General features: G+C 39.1%; 1 protein-coding gene across 31 annotated transcripts in view; it reads left to right on the top strand.

Moving 5' to 3' along the window:
- The window catches only part of TMEM108 (transmembrane protein 108), a 695879-nt gene that overhangs the window by 508258 nt on the left and 162372 nt on the right, over nucleotides 1-25249 (top strand). For 14 of the 31 annotated variants that reach the window (XM_064587603.1, XM_064587573.1, XM_064587566.1 and 11 more), the window contains one exon: nucleotides 21338-21423. Coding sequence is in view for 15 of the 31 variants with exons in the window: in XM_045903769.3 (XP_045759725.2) it covers nucleotides 21384-21423 (40 nt within the window). In the remaining 16 variants the exon portion in view is untranslated. Of the gene's footprint in view, nucleotides 1-18941; nucleotides 19084-21337; nucleotides 21424-25249 lie in introns of all 31 variants that reach the window. The other 17 variants (XM_064587715.1, XM_045903765.3, XM_064587679.1 and 14 more) reach the window with 3 other exon arrangements.

Genomic DNA, 25249 nt, shown 5'->3' with positions numbered 1-25249 from the left:
TCCTATCTCACATTTAGGTCTTTCATCCATTTTGAGTCTATTTATCTGTGTATGGTAAAAAGAAATGGTCCAGTTTTATTCTTCTGATATGGCTATCCAATTTTCCCAGCACCATTTATTGAAGAGACTTTTTTCCATTGGATATTCTTTCCTGCTTTGTCAAAGATTAGTTGACCATAGAGTTGAGGGTCCATTTCTGGGGTCTGTATTCTGTTCCATTGATCTATTTGTCTATTTTTGTGCCAGTACCATACTGTCTTGATGATTGCAGCTTTGTAATAGAGCGTGAATTCCAAGATTATGATGCCACCAGCTTTGATTTTTTTCAACATTCCTATGGTTATTAGGGGTCTTTTCTGGTTCCATACAAATTTGGGTTATTTGTTCCAGCTCTGTAAAAAAAAAGGGGATGGTATTTTGATAGGGATTGCATTGAATGTGTAGATTGCTGTAGGTAGCAGAGACATATTCACAATATTTGTTCATCCAATCCTTGAGCAAACAACCATTTCTTTGTGTCTTCCTCAGTTTCTTTCATGAGTGTTCTATAGTTTTCTGAGTACAGATCCTTTGCCTCTTTGGTTAGGTTGATTCCTAGGTATCCTATGATTTTGGGTGCAATTGTAAATGGGATCGACTTTTTAATTTCTTCTCCTTCTGTCTCATTGTTAGTATATAGGAATGCCACTGATTTCTGTGCATTGATTTTATATCCTGCCACTTTGGTTAATTCCTCTATGAGTTCTAGCAATTTTGGGGTGGAGTCTTGTGGGTTTTTCACATGCAGTATCATGTCATCTGTGGAGAGTGAGAGTTTGACTTCTTTCTGATTCAGAGGCATTTTCTTTTGTCTTATTGCTGAGGCTAGGACTTCTAGTACTCTGTTGAACAGCAGTGGTGATAGTGGACATCCCTGCCGTGTTCCTGACCTTAGGGGAAACGCTTTCAGTTTTTCCCCATTGAGAATGATATTCACTGTGGTCTTTTTGTATATAGCTTTTATGATACTGAGGTATGCTCCCTTTATCCCTATGCTGTGAAGAGTTTTAATCAAGAAAGGATGCTGTACTTTGTCAAATGCTTTTTCTGCATCAATTGAGAGGATCATATGGTTCTTGTCCTTTCTTTTATTTATGTGTGTATCACATTGATTGATTTTGAGGATGTTGAACCACCTTTGCAGCCCAGGAATAAATCCCACTTGGTTGTGGTGAATAATCCTTTTAAGGTACTGTTGGATCCTACTGGCCAGTATCTTGGTGAGAATTTTGGCATCCATGTTCATCAGGGATATTGGTCTGTAATTCTCCTTTTTGGTGGGGTCTTTATCTGGTTTGGGGATCAAGGTAATGCTGGCCTCATAGAACGAGTTTGGAAGTTTTCCTTCCGTTTGTATTTTTTGAAACATCTTCAGAAGAATGGGTAGTAGTTCTTCTTTAAATGTTTGGTAGAATTCCCCTGGGAAGGCATCCGGGCCTGGTCTCTTGTTTGTTGGGAGATTTTTGAGTTTTGAGTACTCCTTCAATTTCCTTGCTGGTTATGGGTCTGTTCTGATTTTCAATTTCTTCCTGTTTCAGTTTTGGTAGTTTATAAGTTTCCAGGAATGCATCCATTTCTTCCAGATTGCCTAAGTTTTTGGCATATAGTTGCTCATAATATGTTCTTATACTTGTTTGTATTTCTTTGGTTTTGGTTGTGATCTTGGTTTTATTTGGGTCCCTTCTCTTTTCTTTTTGATAAGTCTGGCCAGGGGCTTATCGATCTTATTAATTCTTTCAAAGAACCAGCTCCTAGTTTCATTTATCTGTTCTGGTTTCTGTTTCATTGATTTCTGCTCTAATCTTTATTATTTCTCTTCTCCTGCTGGTTTAGGCTTCATTTGCTGTTCTTTATCCAGCTCCTTTAGGTGTAAGGTTAGGTTGTGTATTTGAGACCTTTCTTGTTTCTTGAGAAAGGCTTGTATTGCTATATACTTCCCTTTTAGGACCGCCTGTGCTGCACCCCAAAGTTTTTGAACAGTTGTGTTTTCATTTCCATTTGTTTCCATGAATTTTTTTTAATTCTTCTTTAATTTCCTGGTTGATCCATTCATTCTTTAGTAGGATGCTCGTTAGCCTCCATGTATTTGAGTTCTTTCCAACTTTCCTCTTGTGATTGAGTTCCAGCTTCAAAGCATTGTGGTCCAAAAATATGCAGGGGATGATTCCAGTCTTTTGGTACCAGTTGAGACCTGAGTTGTAAACCAGTATGTGATCTATTCTGGAGAATGTTCCATGTGTACTTGAGAAGAATGTATATTCTGTTGCTTTAGAAAGTCATGCTCTGAACATATCTGTGAAGTCTATCTGGTCCAGTGTGTCATTCTTTCTTGTTGATCTGCTTAGATGACCCGTCCATTGCAGTGAGTGGGGTGTTAAAGTCCCCTGCTATTTTTGTATTGTTATCCATGTGTTTAATTGTTATTAGTTGGCTTATATAATTAGCTGCTCCCATGTTAGGGACATAAATATTTATAATTGTTAGATCTTCTTGTTGGATAGGCCCTTTAATCATGATATAGTGTCCTTATCTCTAATTACAGTTTTTGGCTTAAATCTAATTTGTCTGATGTAAGGATTGCCACCCCAGCTTTCTTTTGCTGTCCATTAGCATGATAAATGGTTTTCTACCCCCTCCCCCTCACTTTCAATCTGAAGATGTCTTTGGGTCTAAAATGAGTCTCTTGCAGACAGCATATTGATGGGTCTTGCTTTTTTATCCAATCTGATACCCTGTTTCTTTTGATTGGGGCATTTAGGCCATTTACATTCAGAGTAACTATTGACAGATATGAATTCAGTGCCATTGTATTGCCTGTAAAATGACTGTTTCTGTAGATTGTTTCTTTCTGGTCTGTGTTACTTTTGGACCCTCTCTTTGCTTAAAGGATCACTTTTAGTATTTCTTGTAGGGCTGGTTTGGTGATCATGAATTTCTGTTTTTCTTGGAAGCTTTTTTTAAAAGATTTTATTTACTTATTTGGCAAGGAAAAAGAGAGCACAAGCAGGGGGAATGGCAGAGGGAGAGGGAGAAGCAGACTCCCCACTGAGCAGGAAGCCCGATGTGGGGCTCAATCCCAGGACCCTGGGATCATGACCTGAGCTGAAGGTAGACACTTAACCAACTGAGCCACCCAGGTGCCCCAATTTCCTGGAAGCTTTTTATCTCTCCTTGTATTTTGAATGGCATCCTAGCTGGATAAAGTATTCTTGCCTGCATATTTTTCTCATTAACACCCTGAATATATCATGCCAGTCCTTTCTGGCCTGCCAGGTCTCTGTGGATAGGTCTGCTGCCAGTCTAATATTTATACCCTTGTAGGTTATGGACCTATTGTCCTGAACTGCTTTTAGGATTTTCTCTTTGTCTCTGAGATTTACAAGTTTCACTATTCTGTGTTGGGGTGTTGACCTATTTTTATTGATTTTGAGGGGGGTTCTCTGTGCCTCTTGGATTTTGATGCCTGTTTCTTTCCCCAAATTAGGAAATTCTCTGCTATAATTTGCTCCAATATACCCTTCTGCCCATCTCTCTCTTTCTTCTTCTTCTGGGATCCCAGTTATTCTAATGTTGTTTCGCTTTATGGTATCATTCATCTCCCGAATTCTCCCCTCGTGATCCAGTAGTTGTTTATCTCTCTTTTTCTCAGCTTCTTATTCTCCATCATTTTGTTTTCTAGATTATTAATTCTCTTCTGTCTCATTTCTCCTAGCAGTTAGAGCTTCCATTTTTTATTCCATCTCATTAGTAGCCCTTTTGATTTCAACTTGATTAGATTTTAGTTCTTTTATTTCTCCAGAAAAGGATTCTCTAGTGTCTTCTATGCTTCTGTGTGTGTCCTTTTCCTCCCAGATGGTAAGCTCCTTGAGTCCAAGGGGTATATTGTTGCCACTTACTGGCAGTAGGCATGCAAGAAAAGTCAGTGAGTGAATGAATGAATGAATATAATAAATGAATGAATGATGTTCCAGGAGTCTCTGCCATGAAGCAATGTTGTGATGACTCACTTAGCCAGGATATTGCCTCTTACAGTTGCCAATAAAGGGAGGAAATGAGCTCAGATGTAAGATGAGGCTGAGTTTTGCACACACAGGCATAGTGCCTGGCAAGCCATTATAATGCCTGTTTGGCTATGATCTCTTTACCATGGTTTCTTTCATATCTCTTTTGGGATATAAAAGCTCTGGAGCTGTCAGATAAAAATGCCCACCTTTGTCTCTTGTTATCTAATAGATCTCCTTCAATTTGGAGTGATGCAAGGACTTTTCCACCTTTCCCTCCATCTTTTGCAGATAGAAGTAGATCCTTTAGCTGTTAGTAAGCCATTGGCCACACTGGTCGTCTTGACATCTTCTCATTGTTGTGTGTCTTCTCATCTCTACGTCTCCCTTGACTATAGTCTATTTGGTTGGAGCAGTGGGGGAATAATTTTTTTTTTTTGAAGGAGGTCATGCTGGTGGCTGTCTTAATAGCCTATGATGACAACATTGTAGGGCTATCATAGTATGTGGTGCTTTTTTGAGTGGACACAATGCTGACAGCTGTCATGAGTAGGGATTCCACAGAGCTTTTTTTTTTTTCCATGTAGCCTATGAGCTTAGGACTTATAGTATATTAGACTGGTAATCAAAATGAAAATTAATTAGCAAGATAATTGAAACACGTACAATGTCCCTTTTTAGAATATATAGTCTCAAATTATGGTAGCCATGTAGATTGTTGTAGTCTTTTTATAAAATAATTTAGCGTATTATAAATTTATACACGTGCACACACACACACACACACTCACACACCTACCTCTCTCTTGACTGACCTGGCAGTTTCCTTCCAGGAGTCAAGTCAAAGGAAATGATTCAAAGTTAAAAATATGAGGACAGTATATCAGGTAGAAGATTGCACTCAGCAATGTAAAAGAAACCATTACAGCACCTTAACAAAATAGACATTTATCTTTCTCATAACAAGAAGTGGGGAGACCCAATATTCAGGGCTCCTGAGACAGCTCCATCATACCACTGACATCCCAAGCGATGGCTTTAGTCCTCATTGTCCCTTGTGGCTATGGAATGGTAAGTTTATTTCATGTCATTGTTCCAAATGGGAAGAGGAAAGGACACCAAGACAGCTAAAATTTTTCTAGAAATCTCAGATGAACTTCTGTTTCTCATTAACTAGAACTCTCTCTCCTAGCTTCAAGGGAGACTGTAAAATTAAGGTTTGGTCAGTGTTAGAAGGTGCAGGAGAAACCATGAAGTATGTCCCAAACTGAGAAGGCACTTTGAGACTGGAAAACAAAGCAGGCCCTCCATACAGTTTACATAGAGTTTTATTCAGGGTAACTTACTGACAGGGGGGAATTGGGTGGAGGACAATCCACAGCAGCTGCATAGTTATTCTCTACAAAATCTGGACCTTAGTCCACAGATTTTATAGAGTGAGGGGACACACAAAAGGGCATTATAATGAGATTAAAGGGGTTGCTTGCACCTCAGCTTACATGCACCTAATTGTCAGTTACCCTTTAATTAGATCTTGTGGCACAATCTGTGCATCAAGAAGGGGAAAGACTATATTATCTCTAACAGGTTCATGGGCGGCCAAAACAAACCTCCCCCCTTTCCAGCCTTGGTGGGCATTTCTAAGGTATGTATATTAATCTCCATGGGGCTCAGAACACAGCCCCAAGAGAGATCACTGAACTAATATGAACAAGATGGAGGGCCAAAGATGGAGCCAGTATTGTCAGCACTCCTATGGTCAGCTATATTGTCAGGTTAACCGAACTTGGGTTTTGTTAATAGGGAAGATTGGGAGAATGTCTATTGGCAAAACAACTAGTAATATCTTCCATAGTAATCAAAGTACTGAAGATAACAAAAGTAAAATAATGGTGGCCCTATTGATGTCCATTTGCAGAGTAATAGATAAAATGATCTAATATGCAATGGAATATTATATAACCATATTAATCACAGTTGGGTCAGGAAAACAGAAGCTACTCTAAATGTGAAGAATAAGAAATATTTTAATACAGGGAATCAGAAGCTTATACAACCTGTGGAAGGCTGGAGGAGCAAAGCTCAGGAAAGTCACTATCTTAGTTTGGATTCTTCCTAAAGTAGAGCTTGAGGCAAGGACTTAGGAGTAGATAGTTTATTTGGGAGCCAATCCCAGAGATCAGCATTGTGAAATAAGGCAAAGAGGAATGGCCAATAGGGGTGTGTTGTAGAGATTGCATAATGGGAGCTTGATTCTATCAGAACCTACTGAGAAACCTAGAGAATACCTTTCAGAATTGTCTGCCCACAGGATGAAGGGTAGGAAGATGTATCCACTGGCTCCCAAGAATTGCCCCATGGATATTAACTCCTGTATTTCTGAGCTGCAACATGTATGTAGCCCCAACTAACTCTCAAGACATCTGCTATGTCAGAGGAATGCTAGAACAGAAAATGGAAATGTGTATTCTGCACTTGAGGGGCAATGCTGCCACCATGAAGTTGAAGCCTCTATGGAACTCTGTAACCACAGCTGAAATTAAAGGTGAAGCCAAGAGGGTATGAACCAGGGTGCAAAGGCATTTGCTACAGCAGATTTTAAGAAGATGAACATGAAGGAGACATAGGGGAATAGCCGATAAAAGCATTAGCTGCCTGCAGTACCTAAGTAAATAGGTGGTTCTCTGGTGGACTCTGAGCAGCCTCTGACAAAACCTTCCATTTCTTGTCTAGTGCTAACCCACAGCTGCTACTGGTGAATAATGGCTTCTCTTTTACCCTTCAAATGTCATGCTTGTGCTCCCAAACAGTGGGAGTCTAATGGGAATCTAATCTGATGACGAGGCCCTCTGAGAAATGTAGTTTTTAGAGGTTTCATGCCCCTGACATATAACAGAGAGTTCAGAAGAGTTGGGATTGTCTTAAGTATCAATAAGTTTTATCTCACCCAGCAACAACTGCTGAATTACTTAGGAAGAGTTTATAAAAATATGTAGAACTTGGTTTTTGTGGTTTTTTAAAAGATTTTATTTATTTATTTGACAGAGACACAACGAGAGAGGGAACACAAGTAGGGGGAGTGGGAGAGGGAGAAGCAGGCGTCCCGCAGAGCAGGGAGCCCGATGCGGGGCTCGATCCCAGGACCCTGGGGTCATGACCTGAGCCAAAGGCAGACGCTTAACGACTGAGCCACCCAGGCGCCCCAGAACTTGTTTTAATCACTTCCTATTCACTCCATTGGTGAGGAAGGGATCCCACTGTAGGGTTTTGGGGATGCAGTTTGAATATGGGACTCTCTAGCTTCTCAAATGAGGTTGGACCAATGTTCTCATTTTCTGGGGGAGAGAAACACACAACACTGGATGCATGCGATCAACAGCAGTTGATTAGTCACATATTCGTAGCTGGGGGATGAGAACACTGCATGTCACACAGGGCCACGTGGGAGCTGCACTCAGGAACAGCGTGAACAGCCAGGAGTTGTGGCAAGCAGGTTTGTGCTATCAAGAGGGTGAGGTGCCCCCTGGTTGCTGGGGAGGATGTGATTGGCTTGTTTGAATAATTCCACTTGCTTGTTAGGAACTAAAACACGTTACTCAGGGATAAGAAGGAACTATGCCTGATTCCTTTGATAAGGAGAGTTGCTTACCTAGGGAACCTTATCCAGACTGGGGAGGTAGGCCATTGAAGGCCTTCCTGATTTTACCAGAAGTCAAGGCAGAACATAATAGTATGCTGTAATTTCAGGCCTTATGCCACGTAAACAACAGTTTTCACTAGTTTGGGTACAGAAAAAAGGGTATGTCTTTTTTTTCTTTTTAATTAACATTAAGTGGCTCTCGTTTAACCATCTCATTTTGCAAGGCAGCCCTTTCTTCCCAGGATGTCCTCTATTTTGTGGCAAACCCAAGAACCTCAAGGCCCAACTCAGTTGCAAAGATTAGTCCTTGAAATACCATCCCCTAAGAAAGGAAAACAAGAAAACAGGGCCTGGCACTTAGGGAGTATTAGAAAATATTTGAATGGAGAACACAAGAGTAAGCTGAGCCAAGAGGGAAGTCCTAAGTTCTTCACTGCTTTTGTTTCTGCAGACACTTGGCATCTTTGGCCATATAGCAGTCACTCTTCCACCAGCTTTTTCGTGTATGGGCTCAACACCACCTTGTCCCTGGTGTTTGAGGAGTGCGGTCTCATCTTAAATCTGAAATTCAGCCCTCCCTGCCTCAACAATTGCTGCCGTGGACTTTAGGGAAAGTGGAAAGAATCTGGAGCCCAGGAAGCATTGTCCACCCTATCTGCACTTATCTGAAACACTTCTCCGGTCAGAAATAATAATTAAGTTTCTTGAATTATGCACTCACTATTGTTTTTCTATGCCCCACCCACACATACTCCTTTTCCTCAGCCTCTCTGACTGTGCCTATAGCTATTTAATTTTAAATTTAAAATTCTTTCGCCAGTTATACTAGCAATGTTCTAAGTGCTCAGTAGCCACCTGTAATTAATGGCTACCGTGTTGGACAATATAACTTACAGAACTTTTTTATCATTGCAGAAAATTCTGCTTGACAGTGCCATGTGTATCAATTTTGTAGGATCACTGATGCATTTACTGAATACCTACTATATGCCTGAGCCTATTCTAAGCACTGAGGACGTTGCAGTAGACAAGACAAACAAAATTTCCACCTTCCCAGAACTTACATCTTAATTTGCATAGCCTACATCCAAATGTTTGTGTGTATCAATAGCTTGAGGAGGGACAGTACTGAAAAACAGATGGCTAATTGTTCTTAAAATTCCTGATTCATCCCAAGTCTGATTTCTTTGAGGTATAACTCAGGTTTCTTCAAACTTAGAGACCTGAATTTTATACTTCTGATTTGGGCTGATTTGCAAGGCACAAATGGCTTACACATTTGACTCACCTTTAAGTATTGACTGTCATTGTTAAGTCTTTTAGATTCTGGGTAAGAGGTTTATTTGAAAGTAGTTCTAGGATTTAATCATTTAAATCCATTCTGGCAGCTTGTGTTTATAATTTTAATTCAGTGAAAGGTCTAGTTCTTATGGATGTGTATAAACAGACTAGGAAATACATTGCAATCATTTTGTTGGTTTTTCTACTACAAAGCCCATGTTTTAATACATGCCACCCCCATGTAGGTTTTACTCATGCAGCATTAATATTACGAGCTTAAAAAGTTGGAATAATGGAGATGGGTGGTATTTTCAAATTAGTCATTATAATTCAAACACGCTATGCTAATGCTCTCAACAAGAGCCACAAATGCCAGCACCAACAATCTGTTTGAACTAATGAACTGTGAACATTTTCCCTGCTGGTGAACTGATGAATTATATATGTTACAGTTGAAAGAGACCTTGGACATGGGCCTTTCTCTTCCAACTCCCTCTTTCCTCATTTATTGGTCCTTTGAAGTTGTAAATGATTTGTCCAGGTAACAGTTGAAGAGTAAAACCCTGCCATAGCATAATGGGTCGAGAAATTCACTTCTGAAAAGCAAAGTTTCTCAAACTTGTTGAAGGGCTTGTTGAAGCATAGATTGCTGGGCTCTACCCCAGGAGTTTCTTTCTGAATCAGCAGTCTAGGATAGAGCCTGATAATTTACATTTCTAACAACTTCCTAGGTGCTGCTGGTGGCCTGAGGACTACATTTCTAGTACGACTGGTATAAACAATGTGGTGACATTATTATGAAGTTAATGAAATGGTGAGAATGAGCCTACATAGCTAGCTCTAGCAATTTGAGGATCCAGCTGCATGATCACATCTATCCAGGTGTAAACTTGGGTTTGACACCACCCAGTGGCAGTTGTCTAATGCTGTATAAACATCAACGGGGATGATTTTGGGTCCTGTAGCTGTCTGGGACTTACAAGACAGTGAGATTCCAGCTATCTTATGGTTAGTAGGCATTTATTTTGTTGTTCTGGTCTGGGAAGATTGAGCCTTGGGGACCCAGCCTCTATCTCTCTGCTTCCCAACTACTGCCTGCTATTTCCCTATCAGTCTTGTCCTCTCCTCCATATAGCCTTCTCTCCCCCAGAAAATGAGAACATTGGTCCAACCTCATTTGAGAAGCTAGAGAGTCCCATATTCAAACTGCATTGTTTAGGAAGTTTTAAAGCAGCCAGGGATAGATCTTCTGTTGTTCAATGTACTCATTCTCAAACTCCTGCCTCACTGTCCTCACTCAGTACCTTTGTACTTTTTTACCTTTACTAGTCAAAATCCTTCTTAGCCTTGCAAATTTAGCTCATATCCCATCTCCCTCAAAAACCTCATCCTGCTACTCTCCAGAAAAATGTCATTTTTTCCTTACTGTGAAGGTATAGGGCATGCTTCTTGTACTTCTATGCTCCAGACTCTGTGGATGTGTTATTTCATTCTCAGAACAATCCTGCAACATAGGTGTGATGCCTGTTTTACTAATAGAAAATGTGCTACCCTTCTTGAGTCTCAGTGTCTAAATTGTTATAATTTTCTAGAATATAGTGTAATAATTTGTCTAATATAGCTGGTGGGGCAAAACTGGCTATAGAGTGATTTTTGCCATGATATTTGTTCCCCCTGCTAAACTGTAAGCTCCTTGAGGGCAAGGACCACGTCTCATTTGCTTTTATTCCCAGCTCCAGTCTGTGCAACTAACACAGTACTTAGTACTTTGCAATACTCATTATTTTCCAAAGAAAAGGATCTCCAGCCTAATTGCTGCTTATACTGTATCTTCTTGCCCTGCTTCTTTCTGTGTGGTTGGTTATGGTCGCCACAGGAAGGAGGCCCTTTCGGTGTGGCCTATCCTCCCTGCTCCCGCTCAGAATTTGTGGCGTGGCTCACCACTGTTTCCCCTGTGAATGCAGTCTTCAGGAAAAGGAACATCAGTCTACCTTGGGAACAAGTGATTTGACGATAAGGGTGGTTTCAGCTTTATGCCAAGTCTCTTAGTCTGCATGTAGCTTCCACACCCTCTTTACTTCACTGAACCTCATTCTCTCTCCCTTTTTAGTCATTATCTCCTTAATCTTCCTGACATCCCTATGAAGCCAAGTAGCAAGAAAAAGTGAGAGGTGTATCAGAGATAGAGTGGGTAAAATATCACAAAGAACTCATGATGCATAAAACTTAAATTGCATGAGAGGCTGTGGATCTAAATATTTAAGAAACACTGAATCAGTCATTTTCTGTTTTAAACATAACTTGCAAATGTGGTTTCATCAATCATCCCACTTCCTCCATCTCTCGTAAAATGCCAGTCTCAGGAATGAGAACAAGCAGGACTGGCCTCACTGTGGCTCTAGTGCTCTTTTAGGCTGGGGTAAGCGTCCCTGGTTCTTGACTGACTACACATTAGAAGCCCAGGGAAGTCTGATTTAATTGATCCAGTACATCTCTCCAGGATTCTTAGTGTACAGTCAGGATTAAGAAGTACTAGATTAGGTTCTTGATTTCCAACCTTGGCTGATCAGAAGAGCCATCTTAGAAGCCTTTTATAATTGCTCCATCTAAGAACCTGGGAATTGGAATTCCTGAGGGAAAGACTTAGGAATCTATTTTAAAAATAGATTTTGACCATCAGCTAGTTTTGGAAATACTAATTTTGGTACTTCTAGATATTTATTCTAGCCCATCCAGTTATTAAAGCAAGGTCTAATTATCAATGTAGTTAAATAAGCTGTTTAAGTCCCTCACAGATGAGATGAAATGTATTATTTTCTTCAAGCGTCCTGGAGCAGAGCATAACATTGAGAATCATCAGAAATGCTGGGAATATTGTGACTTCACTGTGGGACTGAACTTGCCCACACTGATCTTACCTGTGCTCTTAATCCATGCTCTTCAGGGAATGGCTGTATCTGTTCCTCCCTTCCCTGGGTATTGGTGGGTGGCATAGGGGTGACTACCTGCTCCTGTACCACGTAGAGAGTGACTTTGCACACTACAGACACTGAGCTGCAGGACATCTTTGAATTGGTAGCAGACAGCACTGCCCTCCTCTGATGGCCTTGCCTGCAGACTGAGGTAGAACCCATAGAACCTCAAACTTCAGGCTATATCTGTTTTATATTGGCCCACCTCATTCTTGCCCATGTAATTTTTCATTTCATTTGAATTTTTATCCCAGCTGTGCATTGAACGGACTACCCATCCTATGGAATCACCTGTCATAAATTAGATATTTTGAAAGATTAAACCAAAACCACAAACTAAAACTGTCTTCACACTAGCTCAAAAATTACAGAAGTCTTTATGTGGATTGAAGTGGGATGGGAGAAGCTAAGGACAAGGAATGGAAGAAAAAGAAGTGTTTTTGAGATCAAAATTAAAATTTAGCAAGGACTATGATATTATGACTAATTTCACATACTGAAGTGTGTTGCATGTTCAAAGTATACATCATGATTTAAATGTTCTTTCCACATGTAAAACATTCTGATGAGAGTTTTGCCTATTTCATATGGCTTTCCCTCCGTTTCCATTGTAAAAACTTGGCACATCTTTTAGGACAAATGCCTGCTTCCCAAAGGAAATACATATATTTTTAGGACCCAAAATTCAATCTCTGGAGATGTTTTTCAGGCAGTGCAAAAGAAAAAAGAAAAATGAATGTGTTTGCTGTGGAGAAGAAATAATCTTTTTTATAAGCAGTGCAGTCAAAATGATGAAACGTCCTCCTTTAGTACTTGGCATTGCTACAATATCATTTAATTCCCTGACCTCACTGTACAGTCTTTAATACCAAAACCATAAAAGGAAAGTGTGGTATGTACTCTTCACCTTACAGAAGCACCTTTCTGTCTCCTCAAATGAGATAAATGGCCTTAATACACTGTAATGCTAGAAGAAAGAAGCCTGTGTCATTCCAATAAGCCTCAAGCTCCTGGTCCTATTTTTACCCCATTGCTGACTTCAGTGGCCCTGGACAGCAGAACCCTCTCCCCCAGCACATGCAAATAAACTCCAGCTGGTCTTGAGGAACACTCAGGCAGTTACTTCTCAGTCCTCCAAGCAGAATCCACATTAATTGATGCCTTTTTGTAGGCTTTTCCTTAGTAGAAGGTGAACAGTTTTTGCCTTTTGGTTTGGAATTCAGCATCTCATGGATCTGACAGCCTCCAGTATTTTATTTTTCAGAGAAGAAAATATGAAGGGGGAGAGAGGAAAGGAGAAAGGAGCACTACTGAAGGGCTTTTTATCCTTCAGAGTTTACTGAGTGAGATCCTGGCTCCCAGGGTTGCTGGAGGACTAGCCTGGGTGGAGGGTAGATCTGCACTGCTTCCTCCATCAGTAGGATCCTCATATAGACATCATTCTCCTCCTCAGTTTGTAGAAAAGTGCTCATGCAGGTTCTGCACCAGGAAAGCCTTTATGTTTTTTTTTAAAGATTTTATTTATTTGACACAGAGAGAGAGCACAAGCAAGGGGAGCTAGGGGCAGGGAGAGGGAGAAGCAGGCTCCCCTGAGCAGAGAGCCCAAGGTGAGGCTCGATCCCAGGACCCTGGGATCATGACCTGAGCCGAAGGCAGACGCTTAACCAACTGAACCATCCAGGCGCCCCCAGGAAAGCCTTTATTAATCAGAAATCACACTGTCCTCTATTTTTTTTTTTTTTGGCTTATAGTCTTGCCCCATGTGAATTAATTGCTAGTATTTTAAAATAGGGAGAGACATCTAAATATATGGCTTCTCTTGAAAATTTAGGGGGAAAATTTTTGTGAAGATTTTCAGCTTAAGGGAAAAAAGACTTTTCCTGCTCACAATTGGCTGCAGCCTAAAAATACCATTCCCTCATGCTTTCAAGTTCACCATAGTCACCACTATTTCCTATAAACTCCCAGGATTGAGGCAAAATGACAGACTGTAATCAGGCTCACACTGTTGATCATAGGTTCAGAGAAAAGTGAAATATTTCTTGCTCAAAACGAGAAAATTTGGAAGAAAGATTAGGAGGGCCACAAGTTTCAGGAAAATGACAACATCTCTTTATGGAAGTAAAGGATATTCCTGTTTAATATGCAAATCATCTGTATCAAAAGAATTTGACTAAAAACATATTATAACCCAAACTTAGCCCTCTGGTCACATGCATCCATTTATGACATATGATGTAAGTGAGCCAAGAAACCTTCATATTTGCTTTCCTGAAGTAATCCAGTGGTCGTGATTCTCAGGCCCTGGGGTGACTTGCTGAATATCAGTTCCTTTCATTTTCCTAGTTTTCTCTATCTTGACAAGATCAAAAGCAGCATGTCTATATACTATTCGCTTGGGAAAAAGGGAGAGACACCATGCAATGTACTAGATACACAGGAGGTGCTTTACTTCATTTAATTCTCTCAGCAATCTTCTGATTTAGGAGTCAGCCTCATTTACAGATGAGGGAGCTGATGTTCAGAGAAGTTAAGTAACTTGATCAAGGGCACATGGCAAAGCTACTCAGTGATCTGATTTTTTCCCCTACAGCATGGTGTGCCTGGCTCATGAAATGCTTTCCCTGAATCACTACTTACCACATGACTTTAGCTTTTATTGTGGGTTGATAAGGAGCAGCCATGCCAAGAATATTCTGTTCATATTCTATAAAACTGCTATTGAGGATGCTAATGCTTATCAAAAATTGTCTAACGATCTTATCTTAGAAGTTAGTGTCAGAAAAGGGTAGTATTTTTTTTTTAAGGGTAGTATTTCTGAACAGAATACAAACTGTGCCTCTATTTATGCAGCCAGAAAAAAAAAATAATGCTGTCTTTTTTGCCTTTATTTTTAGGAACCTCCGAGAGAAATGTATTGTCCAATTACATTTTATGGTAAAAAAATTTTTTAAAGATTTTATTTATTTCAGAGAAAGAGAAAGAGCACCAGCAGTGGGGAGAGGCAGAGGGAAAGGGACAAGTAGACTCCCCACTGAGCAGGGAGCCCTCAGGTCTCGATCCCAGGACCCTGGGATCATCACCTGAGCTGAAGGCAGACACTTAACTGACTGAGCCACCCAGGCACCCCTATAGTAAAATTAATCCCCCCTTTCTCCACATAATTTTGGATCTCCCTTTCTGATATTATTAATGTGCGTTGATATGTTAATAATTCTGTTATACAACTTGCATCTATTAGTAAGCCTCCTTAGATCCTTTGTAAGGAAGACAAAGGTATAAATTATGAATAACAACTTAAAGTCTAACTTACACCATAAAAGTAAATTCTAAATTCAATTTAGATAAGACACTGGATCTAACAAAAGGGACTATTTGGTTGATATTCCAAAGTCTTTGGTTCATATCTAGTTTAGGGAAAGCACAATTAAGAGACGGTTGGTGAGCTGTGGCCTAATGTGTCATTATCCTGCCTTCTGCTATTAGGTATTTGCTTTGAGCCCTCGTTGTGTGTCAGGCACAGGGACAAGTGCTTTGCATGCATTGTCTAGTCTTTGCAGCAAGCATATTAAGTACTGTTCTTACCCATTTACAAACAAGAAATCCACTGATCAGAGGAGTATAGAAACTAGTTCAAGGTCCTCACAGCTGATAGGCGTGATCTCGAGCAAAGACAGAATTTTTGGTATCTGTGTCCTTGCCTATAAAATGGAAATGTATGCTCCTTACCAAACTTTTATGGAGGCCTGTGAGGTTAGTTGATATTGTCAACTCTCCTGTTCTTCTCTCCCCTCATTTTCCAAAGGCACCATAATGTGTGTTGGCCATCAGTTTAATCAGCTCTTCCTGGGTCCTAAAGCGTTGGAGAGCCATTGTTCTGTTTTGTGCCAGCTCTATTATTCACCTAAATTGTTGGTCATCTTCATTCTTTGCCTCACAAAATATTTTAAAGCCCATCTCAAATTCAGTTGATTCTCGTGGTTCATGGTAGTTATATTCTGTAAAGTTTTCACAAATACTGAACTAGTGAATACTAAGCTGTTGCTCTCAGGGGAAATAAAGGGTTAGGTTTCTGTGAGCCTCAGGTCATATTTTTGTCAATTGATCCATAAATAACCTTAGGTTATATGTGTTTTTGTTTATAGAAACAGTGTTTCTAGATACGTTATGTAATATATACTATTAATTCATTAGTTTTTAACTTATAGCCAACAGCACCATAACTCATGCCTTTTTGCACTTAGCACTAGACAGTGCTTCGCACAATGCTTGGGGACCATTTCAAACAAAGATAACAAGAAAAACAGTACAAAAAATGCTAAAAACATGGTACTAAATAGCCTATGGAAAGGACACTTGTTCACAGTATGAGAGCTAAAAACAAGAAGAGGGAGAAGATGGTGATGACAGAGCACTGCCTTGTTTGACCTCAACTGGGAACATGTGTGTTGAGCAATTCAAATTTTCCCCACTCTGAGTATGTATGCAAATGATTGCTAAGGCACTGTGAGAATTGATTTGGGGGTTACAAATAAATTTTAGGGATATTAACTCTTTGCTTTTTATAAGCTGAACATTTTTTCTAGGTTTTCATTTGTATTTTTTTCATTTATTTGTATATTATTTGTATTTTCATTTGTATTATAGTTTTTACTTTGTAATTTTTTATGTAATAAAGTTTATATTCTCCTTATTGCTTCAAACTTTGATTTAGATTTAACAAAGCTTCTCTACTCCCAGTAGAAGAATTTACCCTTTATTGTAGTATTTGTATACCTTTTTTTTTTTTTTTTTTTTTTTTTTTACCTTTAAAGGTCTGGTCCTTTGGAATTTATGCTGGTGTATCATATTTGGAATTAGTACAATTTTGTCTTTTCCTGTATACTCTGCTATTATCTCAAAAAGTTCATCTTTTTTGCCTATTGATTTAATATGCTGCCTTTACCGTATAAATTTCCATATATAATTTGGTCTATTCATGTATTAATAGCAAATAGTTTTTGATTATGTAGAGGCTTTAGAGTATGTTTTTATGTTGTTTTCCAGGATTTCCTGGCTAGTCCTTTTCTCTATGAACTTGTCATTTCAAGTTCACATAAGAGCTTTTCATTTGCCTCTTTATTACTTTTTCCCTGCTACAGGGACATTTCTAATTGAAACATTTTAAGTGATCTATGAAAGAGAAAAATGTCCCTTCCTGAATCAATGGACTAGATATAAGTGTTCCATTTAAGCCAAAGAGGGGAGAGGCAGGATTCTGTTAGGCTCACCTTCTTCAAGGAGTGGTTCAGGTTACTTGCACCTCTTTGTTTACTCTGAACTAGTTATCAGTGAGGGCCCCATCTATGCCGCTGTATCTGCATGTTTGGGCAAATATTTTCATCATCATCCTCTCTTATTTTTCTTTTCTTCAACCTCTTGGCTATAAACTGTACTTTCTTAGAATTTCATCCCAGAAATTCGTTGTCATCCTTGGAGGTCCTAAGTTATTCCCTGAGGGACCAGATACAATGAATGTTTCCTACTATCTGGTTAAAAAATGGCTTTAGATGGAATCTCATTGTGCCTCTCCATTGTGTCTATCCAAAGCAGAACAACTGACCCGAGAGACTCACGTGAGAAACCATCATTAGAACTAAGTGAGTTTGGTTAGGTCACAAAATGAATATACAAAACTGAGTCATTTTCATATAGAGGTAATTCGAAGATACAATGGAAGCAGAAATTCCATCACAGTGGCAAGTATATATATATAAATGCCTAGGAATGAATCTGACTAGACTATAGAACTCAAGTAAAGGAAAAGCAGTACAAAACTATAAAATCCACAAAAAAGATCTAAATAAAGATTAATTTTGAATAAATACAAGCCATATGGTGCTTGTAGTTGGGATAATCCTGTGTAAGCCAGATATACCAAGTGTCCTGGATTTATGAGCTCAGTTGTTTCTTTGATATGTGAATAAAATGGTTCTGTTGCATGTATTGTCAAAAATCTGACTTCTTCAGAAACCTCTAAGCATTTCTAGAGATGACAAAGGGACTTACATTTGCCTTGATCAATATAAACAACTATTTCTCTGCTCTCCTATTACTTAATCATTTATTCATTCATTCATATGTTTACTTGCTTTATAATTGAGCACTTACAATGTCCTCAGTCCTCCATAGATGCCCACTAACCATTGCTTATGACTCCTGTGGCCCCTTCCTGTTCCTGGTCACCCTTGTCTTAAGATGTAGTCTCTGTTCTGTCATTGCCCAGCTGAGCACCACTTATTAGACTATTTTGTATAAGACTTTTGCTGAGATTTTGGGGGTACTAGTGGTAGATAAGCATTGTGGGGGAGAATAGATGTAGTGTATAAGTAAAAACAACAGCATAAAACAAGCAATGAAAAATTTGATACATTTTAAAGTTTAAAGTTTATACATTCCTCCCTGGGGAATTTCTCATTTTATCTTTTATTCTTAGGTCCCACCTATTTCTGTCTTTTGGAATTGCTCTTTTTCTGTCTCTCAGCATGTCTTGTGTATCATCTCTTCAGCCTCTGATTTCTGGACTGCTAAACCCCTCTTTCCTAGCCTGTCAGAACTGAAATCTCCTGTTATTTTATAATGGAGAAAAATTTTTGTCTTTCTCAACCTCTTCCTCATCCAGATCACACTTAGGGTGGTGGGTGGGGCTTTACATAGTCATTGAGCTATTGTGCATACACCCCAAAAAAGTGCTTCTCTCTCTCTAAATTCTTCTGATCTTCAGAACTACAACTTTTAAAATATTATCTTTCTCCTCACCACACTTGGTTTTGAAGAGATCAAGTCTTTAAAGCAAGTAGAAGATAAGTACAACTCTAATACCAATGATATTTTTTCTGGAATTTAATAAAATGATAAAGTTAATTTAAGGGAAAAACATTCAGAGAACAAGATAAATCTTAAAAAGAGTAATAATGGGGGGATTAACTTTACCAAGAGTTTAATTTAATCAAACTCTTTTTGTTATAGTGGAAGAATGAGCAAACAGATGTAAAATATAATACAAAGTCCAGAAACAAATCTAAAGGAAATCCAGAAATACCAAAAGAAAATACAGGCAACTATTTATGTAATCCTGGACTAAGGAAGGCCTCTCTAACCATGGCTGTGTGTGAGTGTGTTTGTTTGTATTTCTAATTCTTACAAAAAGGGGGGAAAAGCATGATTTACAACATGGATGGTCCTAAGAAACATTATGCTAAGTAAAAGAGCCATATAGAAAAACTATACATTATATGCAATATATGTTAAGAAAAAAAAAAAAAAGAAGAAGAAGAAGAAGGTAGCGGGAGGGGAAGAATGAAGCGGGGGAAATCGGAGGGGTAGACGAACCATGAGAGACGATGGACTCTGAAAAACAAACAGGGTTCTAGAGGGGAGGGGGGTGGGAGGATGGGTTAGCCTGGTGGTGGGTATTTAGGAGGGCACATTCTGCATGGAGCACTGGGTGTTGTGCACAAACAATGAATCATGGAACACTTCATCTAAAACTAATGTTGTAATGTAAGGGGATTAACATAAGAATAAAAAAATTAAAAAAAAAAAAAAAGAAAAACTATACATTATATATTATTTATGTGAAATGTACAGAATGGGCAAATCTATAGTTGATCAGTGGTTGCCAGGGACTGGGAGGAGGGGAGAAGGGAAATGACTGCTAATAAACATAGCAGTTTGGGGGTTTTGTTTTTTTAGTTTGGTTGGTTTTTTGTTTTGGGGGGGTTTTTTCTGTTTTTGTTTTTTTTTTAGAGTGATGAAAAATGTTCTGGAATTAGGTACTGATGATGGTTACACAACTTGAATAATACTAGTGACCACTGAATTGTATACTTCAAAGGCTGAATTTTATAATACATGAATTATATCTCAATAAAAACATTTGAAAGATAAATTAGTTTCACTTGAGGTATTATGAGAAAATAACCCAGCATGCCAGTAGAGAATCATTAAAGTGTTAAAGAAAAAGATATTCAGTGACATTTGTTAAAGATGGTGAGTCAGGCTCTATTCAGGACTATCAGGATAGGTATAGGGAACAATGCAATGGGATTTTACAGTGGGGGAGATTGAGCTCAACTCCAAATACAACTTGGGCAGGTGGCCATTTATAGCCAAGGATGGTGGGGGGGTGGTCAGTGGATAGAAAATTACTGAGAGGAAACATCAGGGGTAAAGGGTTCTGGCTAAACTAACCTAATAAGATTCTTGCTAAAGACAGGCCAGGGTAATTATCACCTGGGGATTGATGGAGGATAAGGAACCTGATCAGATATTGCGAGTAGAGGGTTCTGGTCAAACTGACTTAGCAGTTTGCTAATCTAGTTCTTGCTAAAACTAGGCTTTATAAGGAAGTTCATGGATGGACCTAGGAGAAGGTTCAGGAGCCTTACTAAAAGGTTCAGGAGCCTTACTAAAGAATCTTTGACCAAAAAAAAGGAATCTTTGTCAAATGTGAACTAAAAATTTTAAAAAGACAAATGATTAATAGACTTATAAAATGCAAATTAGAACAATGAGGTGAAATATTTGCTATTTATTGGCAAGGATGTAAAGAAATTATAAATTTCCATCATTGAGTAAGTTGTAGTCTAATGAGAAGTTACCTTAAGGAAATACTGTGTGCCATTTAAAATAAACACAAGAATATTTTTCTGCTAGGAAGAAAAATTAGAATGTACAATAGAGAGGGTGCCTAGCTGGCTCAGTCCAGTAGAGCATATGACTTTTGATCTCAGGGTGGTGAGTTCAAGCCCCACATTGAGCATAGAGCCTACTTAAAAACAAACAAAAAATATAATAGATAAAATGAGATAGACCAATAGAAGTGCACATTGAAAGGCTGCAGAGAGAGGTAATTTTGTATTTTCTTATATATTATCTCTATTTCGTTTAGCTATGTTTTCCAAATATTCTATACTGGATTATGCTTTATAACGAGAAAATAATGGAAAAGTTATTTAACATAATACAACTTCAAGTGTGGTGAAGCTTTTTGGGTTGTTTTGTTTGGTTGAACACCATAACAGGAATAAGATTAGAAATTTTTTGTTTCTCCTGTTTAAAAACTAGAGATTCAGGGGGAGGTTAATTGGAAGTCCTCAAAAGTTCCTAAGTCAGACACTCATTGTCTGATTGCCCATGAGTTTCCTTTAGTGATATGTATAGTTTCAGGTTTTAACCAATTGATCAATTAGTATTTATATAACATCTAATTAGACTGTGGTATATCCATTCCAAGGATTTTCCTCTTCAAAGTCAGGGATTTTAGGCTTTACAACCAGGATCATGTTGAGTGGAATTCTTTCTGATTGTTGAATTGACTTATGTTCGCCAGGTGTAACAATTTTCTTTTCCCAATTTCCTAGACAGAATCATGAATAAACTGGAGGACAAGCAGGACCAGATGATACCATGAAGAGAAGTTTACAGGCCCTCTATTGCCAACTGTTAAGTAAGTTGATATCGCATTTCTTTTAGAATATACCATTGTTATTATTTGTCCAGTGCCAGAAACTTAAACATTTTCTGGAGGAAGACCAGGGTTTGCTCAATAGAAAATTTTCCCTCTGCTTCGTCTAGGTACTTAAAGTATCAAGCATTAAGTCATCCTATTGTTTGGGCCTCAGTTGTAATGTAGACTTATAATAATTCTAAATTGGCATGTTAAGAATAGTTAATTCAAGAATGAGTGTCAAAAACATTATTGCTCTTGGTTTTGTGGCAGAATAAAGGGTTCCAGTATGAGCTTCTGTAGGTTCCTCATGGAGAAGGAATGGTAGACTGTGTTTTGTGGATATTGTCACATAGAACCCATTACCATTTGGTGACTATACAGCCTTTGGCTTGGAATGTTTTGCTTAGTTATGTGTGTCCTTAAATAACAAGTGATAAAAATGTGATTTCTTTAGGTTTGATGGTAGAATGAAAAGTGATTATGATTTTATGCATGTTGCTCATGTGTTTTGGGGGTTGTGCCACAAATCTCCAGGTGCCCCAGAGTGACTGTATAGCCTTTGGAATTGCAATTGTTACTGAATGAATGTAAAAGCCAATACCAGTTGGTGGGTTTGATGTTCAGGTTGATCCACTTAGGACAATAGACACTGCCCACTCCAGATTAAACCAAAGCCATTGAGTTGGAGAAACCTGGAGTTCATTCTGGTTTGTCTGGTTCTTGTCTGGTTCTTGCTGAAGTATACAGAAGATCTATCTTTCCTAGACTGGATGGTTCCTTTTTAACTTTTTGCCAAGAAAATAACATAAGAGATTGGGATGCAAATCACCAGTTCCCCCTTAGAATTTATCAGTTCAGGTTATGTTGCACCCCCAGTGCAACAGCACTTTACATATAGAAGGCATTTTGGTTAGGTGTTTTAATTAACTTATTCTGCCCCTGAATTCTAATCCCTGAAACACAGATCACATCACCCTGTTTTCAGCCTGGTGAAATATTGCCAACTTATATGGACTCTCTCATGTTCTTTCTCCATGCATCCTTTAGAACTGTGGGTTTGTTGCCTTTTTTAGTCACCATACAGTACATCATTAGTTTTTGATGTAGTATTCCATGATTCATTGTTTGTGTATAACACCCAGTGCTCCATGCAATATGTGCCCTTCTTAATACCCATCACTGGGCTAACCCATCCCCCCATCCCCCTCCCCTCTGAAACCCTCAGTTTGTTTCCCGGAGTCCATAGTCTCTCATGGTTCATCTCCCGCTCTGGTTTCCCCCGCTTCATTTTCCCCTTCCTTTTCCTAATGTCCTCCTTGCTATTCCTTATGTTCCACAAATAAGTGAAACCGTATGATAATTGACTTTCTCTGCTTGACTTATTTCACTTAGCATAATCTCCTTCACCTCCATCCATGTTGATGCAAATGGTGGGTATTTATCCTTTCTTGATGGCTGAGTAATATTCCATTGTATATATGGACCACATCTTCTTTATCCATTCATCTGTTGAAGGGCATCTCAGCTCCTTTCACAGTTTGGCTATTGTGGATGTTGCTGCTATAAACATTGGGGTGCATGTGGCCCTTCTTTTCACTACATCTGTATCTGTTGCCTTTTTTTAAATGGTAAACTTGCTTGTTAGAAAAAAGATTTTATAGATTGAAGAAGCAATGTCATCACAGAATAATTAACTCTGCCTTGATGGGAGAGTGGACATTTGAAAGTTAAATAGGATTACACACACACACACACACACCCCACCCCACCCCACCCCAGAAGGGGAAGCAGGTTTTGCAGGAGGAAGAAACAGGAAATGAAAGAGAGCTTAGTAGATTTGGAAAGCAGCAAAATGTTGAGTTCACCTATGCTGATTGTATGCCCTGAAGTTTGCGTAATGTTATAAGGTCGTATATGATTTGAAAGGCTTCAGTTAAGTATTCCATGAGTCAGAGATCAAGTCTTATGCTAATGAGGCCCATCCTCCCAAGTGGAGCATGTGTGAAAACTGAAGGGGTTCTCCTCAAACATTAACTAGATATCTGCACAAATCAACTTTGTCTTAACAGTTTCAATGTTTTCAGGCTTGCCTGGAAATGCAAGCAGCCCAGTGTAGGTAGATTCCAGCTAGTTAGGAGGTAGGTGGTGGTGGCTCTTAATAAACAACCCTGGTTACAAGGTAGCTGGCTATGGGAGTCCAGATTTGTAGAGCTGGGAGGGTCAAGCACTGGGGCACTGGGTCAATTAGTCTGACTTCAGAGAATGTTTTTCACAATTTCATAGAGATGAGGGCTTGTTATGTATAGCATTTTTTTCTTAAGAGAATTGGATATTTGGTAAAACCCAAGCTAACTTAAATTCTGGCACACATAGGCACTCAAGAGCTGGTATATGTCTTTCCTCAGCCAATTATTATTAAGTTACAGTTGGATTAAAGCTGTCCACAAACAATATGTTATTTTTTCAGTGTCTGAAACAGACTTGAGAACTACAGGGTCAATATAAACTTACTATGTTACCTTATGTAACTCAGAAAATTTATGTTTTTAATTTGGGGGGAAAACCTGGTAGAGTGTCCTGGAGGCTGGACTAGCCTGGGGCCCACCCAACATCTTTTTTCCCTGAGGCCTTTTCACGTGACTAAGTAGGGCTTCTTCTTCACAGCATAGTGGCTTCAGGGTAGTCAGACTTATTACATGGCAGCTCACAGCTATGAGGCCAGGGCAAAACCTACAAGTCTTGTTATGAATTAGGCTGGGAAACCCAAGAGCCATACTTCAGTCACACTGTATTGGCCAAAGGAGTCATTAAGACCATCCCTTACTCAAGGGGAGAGGTATTGGACTCCAACTCTCAAAGGGAAGAATAGTAAGAATTTATAGTCCTCTTTAGTCTCCTACAGAATTTGTTAAAAAAAAAAAAAATGAAAAAGCACTTACTAATGGACATGAGTGAGTTCATGAGTTGTCTTTATCATCAGAGAGTCTGCTCACTCTTGAGTGCCAACTGTGTTCACAGACATCTGCTTATCAGCTTACCTATATCATCTCATTCATTCCAGAGGCAAATGCTTCAAGATGAAGAAGTGTTAACGGATGAGTAAGTTAAGGACTGGCCCATGGTGACTGCGTAGTGAGTGATGGAGTTGAAATTCATACCCAGGTCTCTCTGACCTCTTTGTTCATGCCCATTTTTTCCATCCTGCCTGGTGCCTCCACCACACACAGAAAAAATCAGTGTGTGGCACCTCTGCTGTCCCTGTGGCTAGTTATGAGTGGTTCTAACCCATGATTGATAAAGTTTGCATCCTATTAGTGATGTCAGGCGAAGCTAAAAGGAAGGACGGGAGGGAGGGTGGGAGGAAAGAAAGAAAAAGAAAGAGAGAGAGAGAGAAAGAAATCAAGAAATCCAGGCTCTCTCTCTCTCTGGATTACTGCATCACAACCAGTTGTCACTGGGGCTATTTGTGTCTGATAGGGGGTAAGGGATGCAGTCTTTGGCAGGCAGGGAAATTGAGGTTTTATTTTACTTTTATAACAATTGACTGTGTCTAATTTGTTTTATTTCTTGGGCTCCATTCCACAGTATAGTACTGAGTGTTTCATCCTGCCAGTTTTAGCCCTTTGGGAAAGTTTAACGTATTTTATATTGATACTTTGGAACAAATGAAAACGAGGATGAGGGTGGTGATGAGAACCTCCACAGTTCTGTAAAAAAAACAAATACTGCATTCATTTTTCTTTTTTTACACCATAAAGTAGGTGTGAAGCTAGTGCAAAGAATACCTGGGTTTCTGAGCTGCAGACCTAGGTTCAAATCCTAG

Source organism: Mirounga angustirostris, unplaced genomic scaffold (genome assembly GCF_029215605.1).
Source record: "Mirounga angustirostris isolate CCGP_5_RB_7025 unplaced genomic scaffold, mMirAng1.0.hap1 SCAF_1, whole genome shotgun sequence".
NCBI classification, from domain to species: Eukaryota; Metazoa; Chordata; class Mammalia; order Carnivora; family Phocidae; genus Mirounga; species Mirounga angustirostris.
Note: the sequence above shows the minus strand (reverse complement) of the source record. Positions and strands in the feature narration are given on the sequence as shown.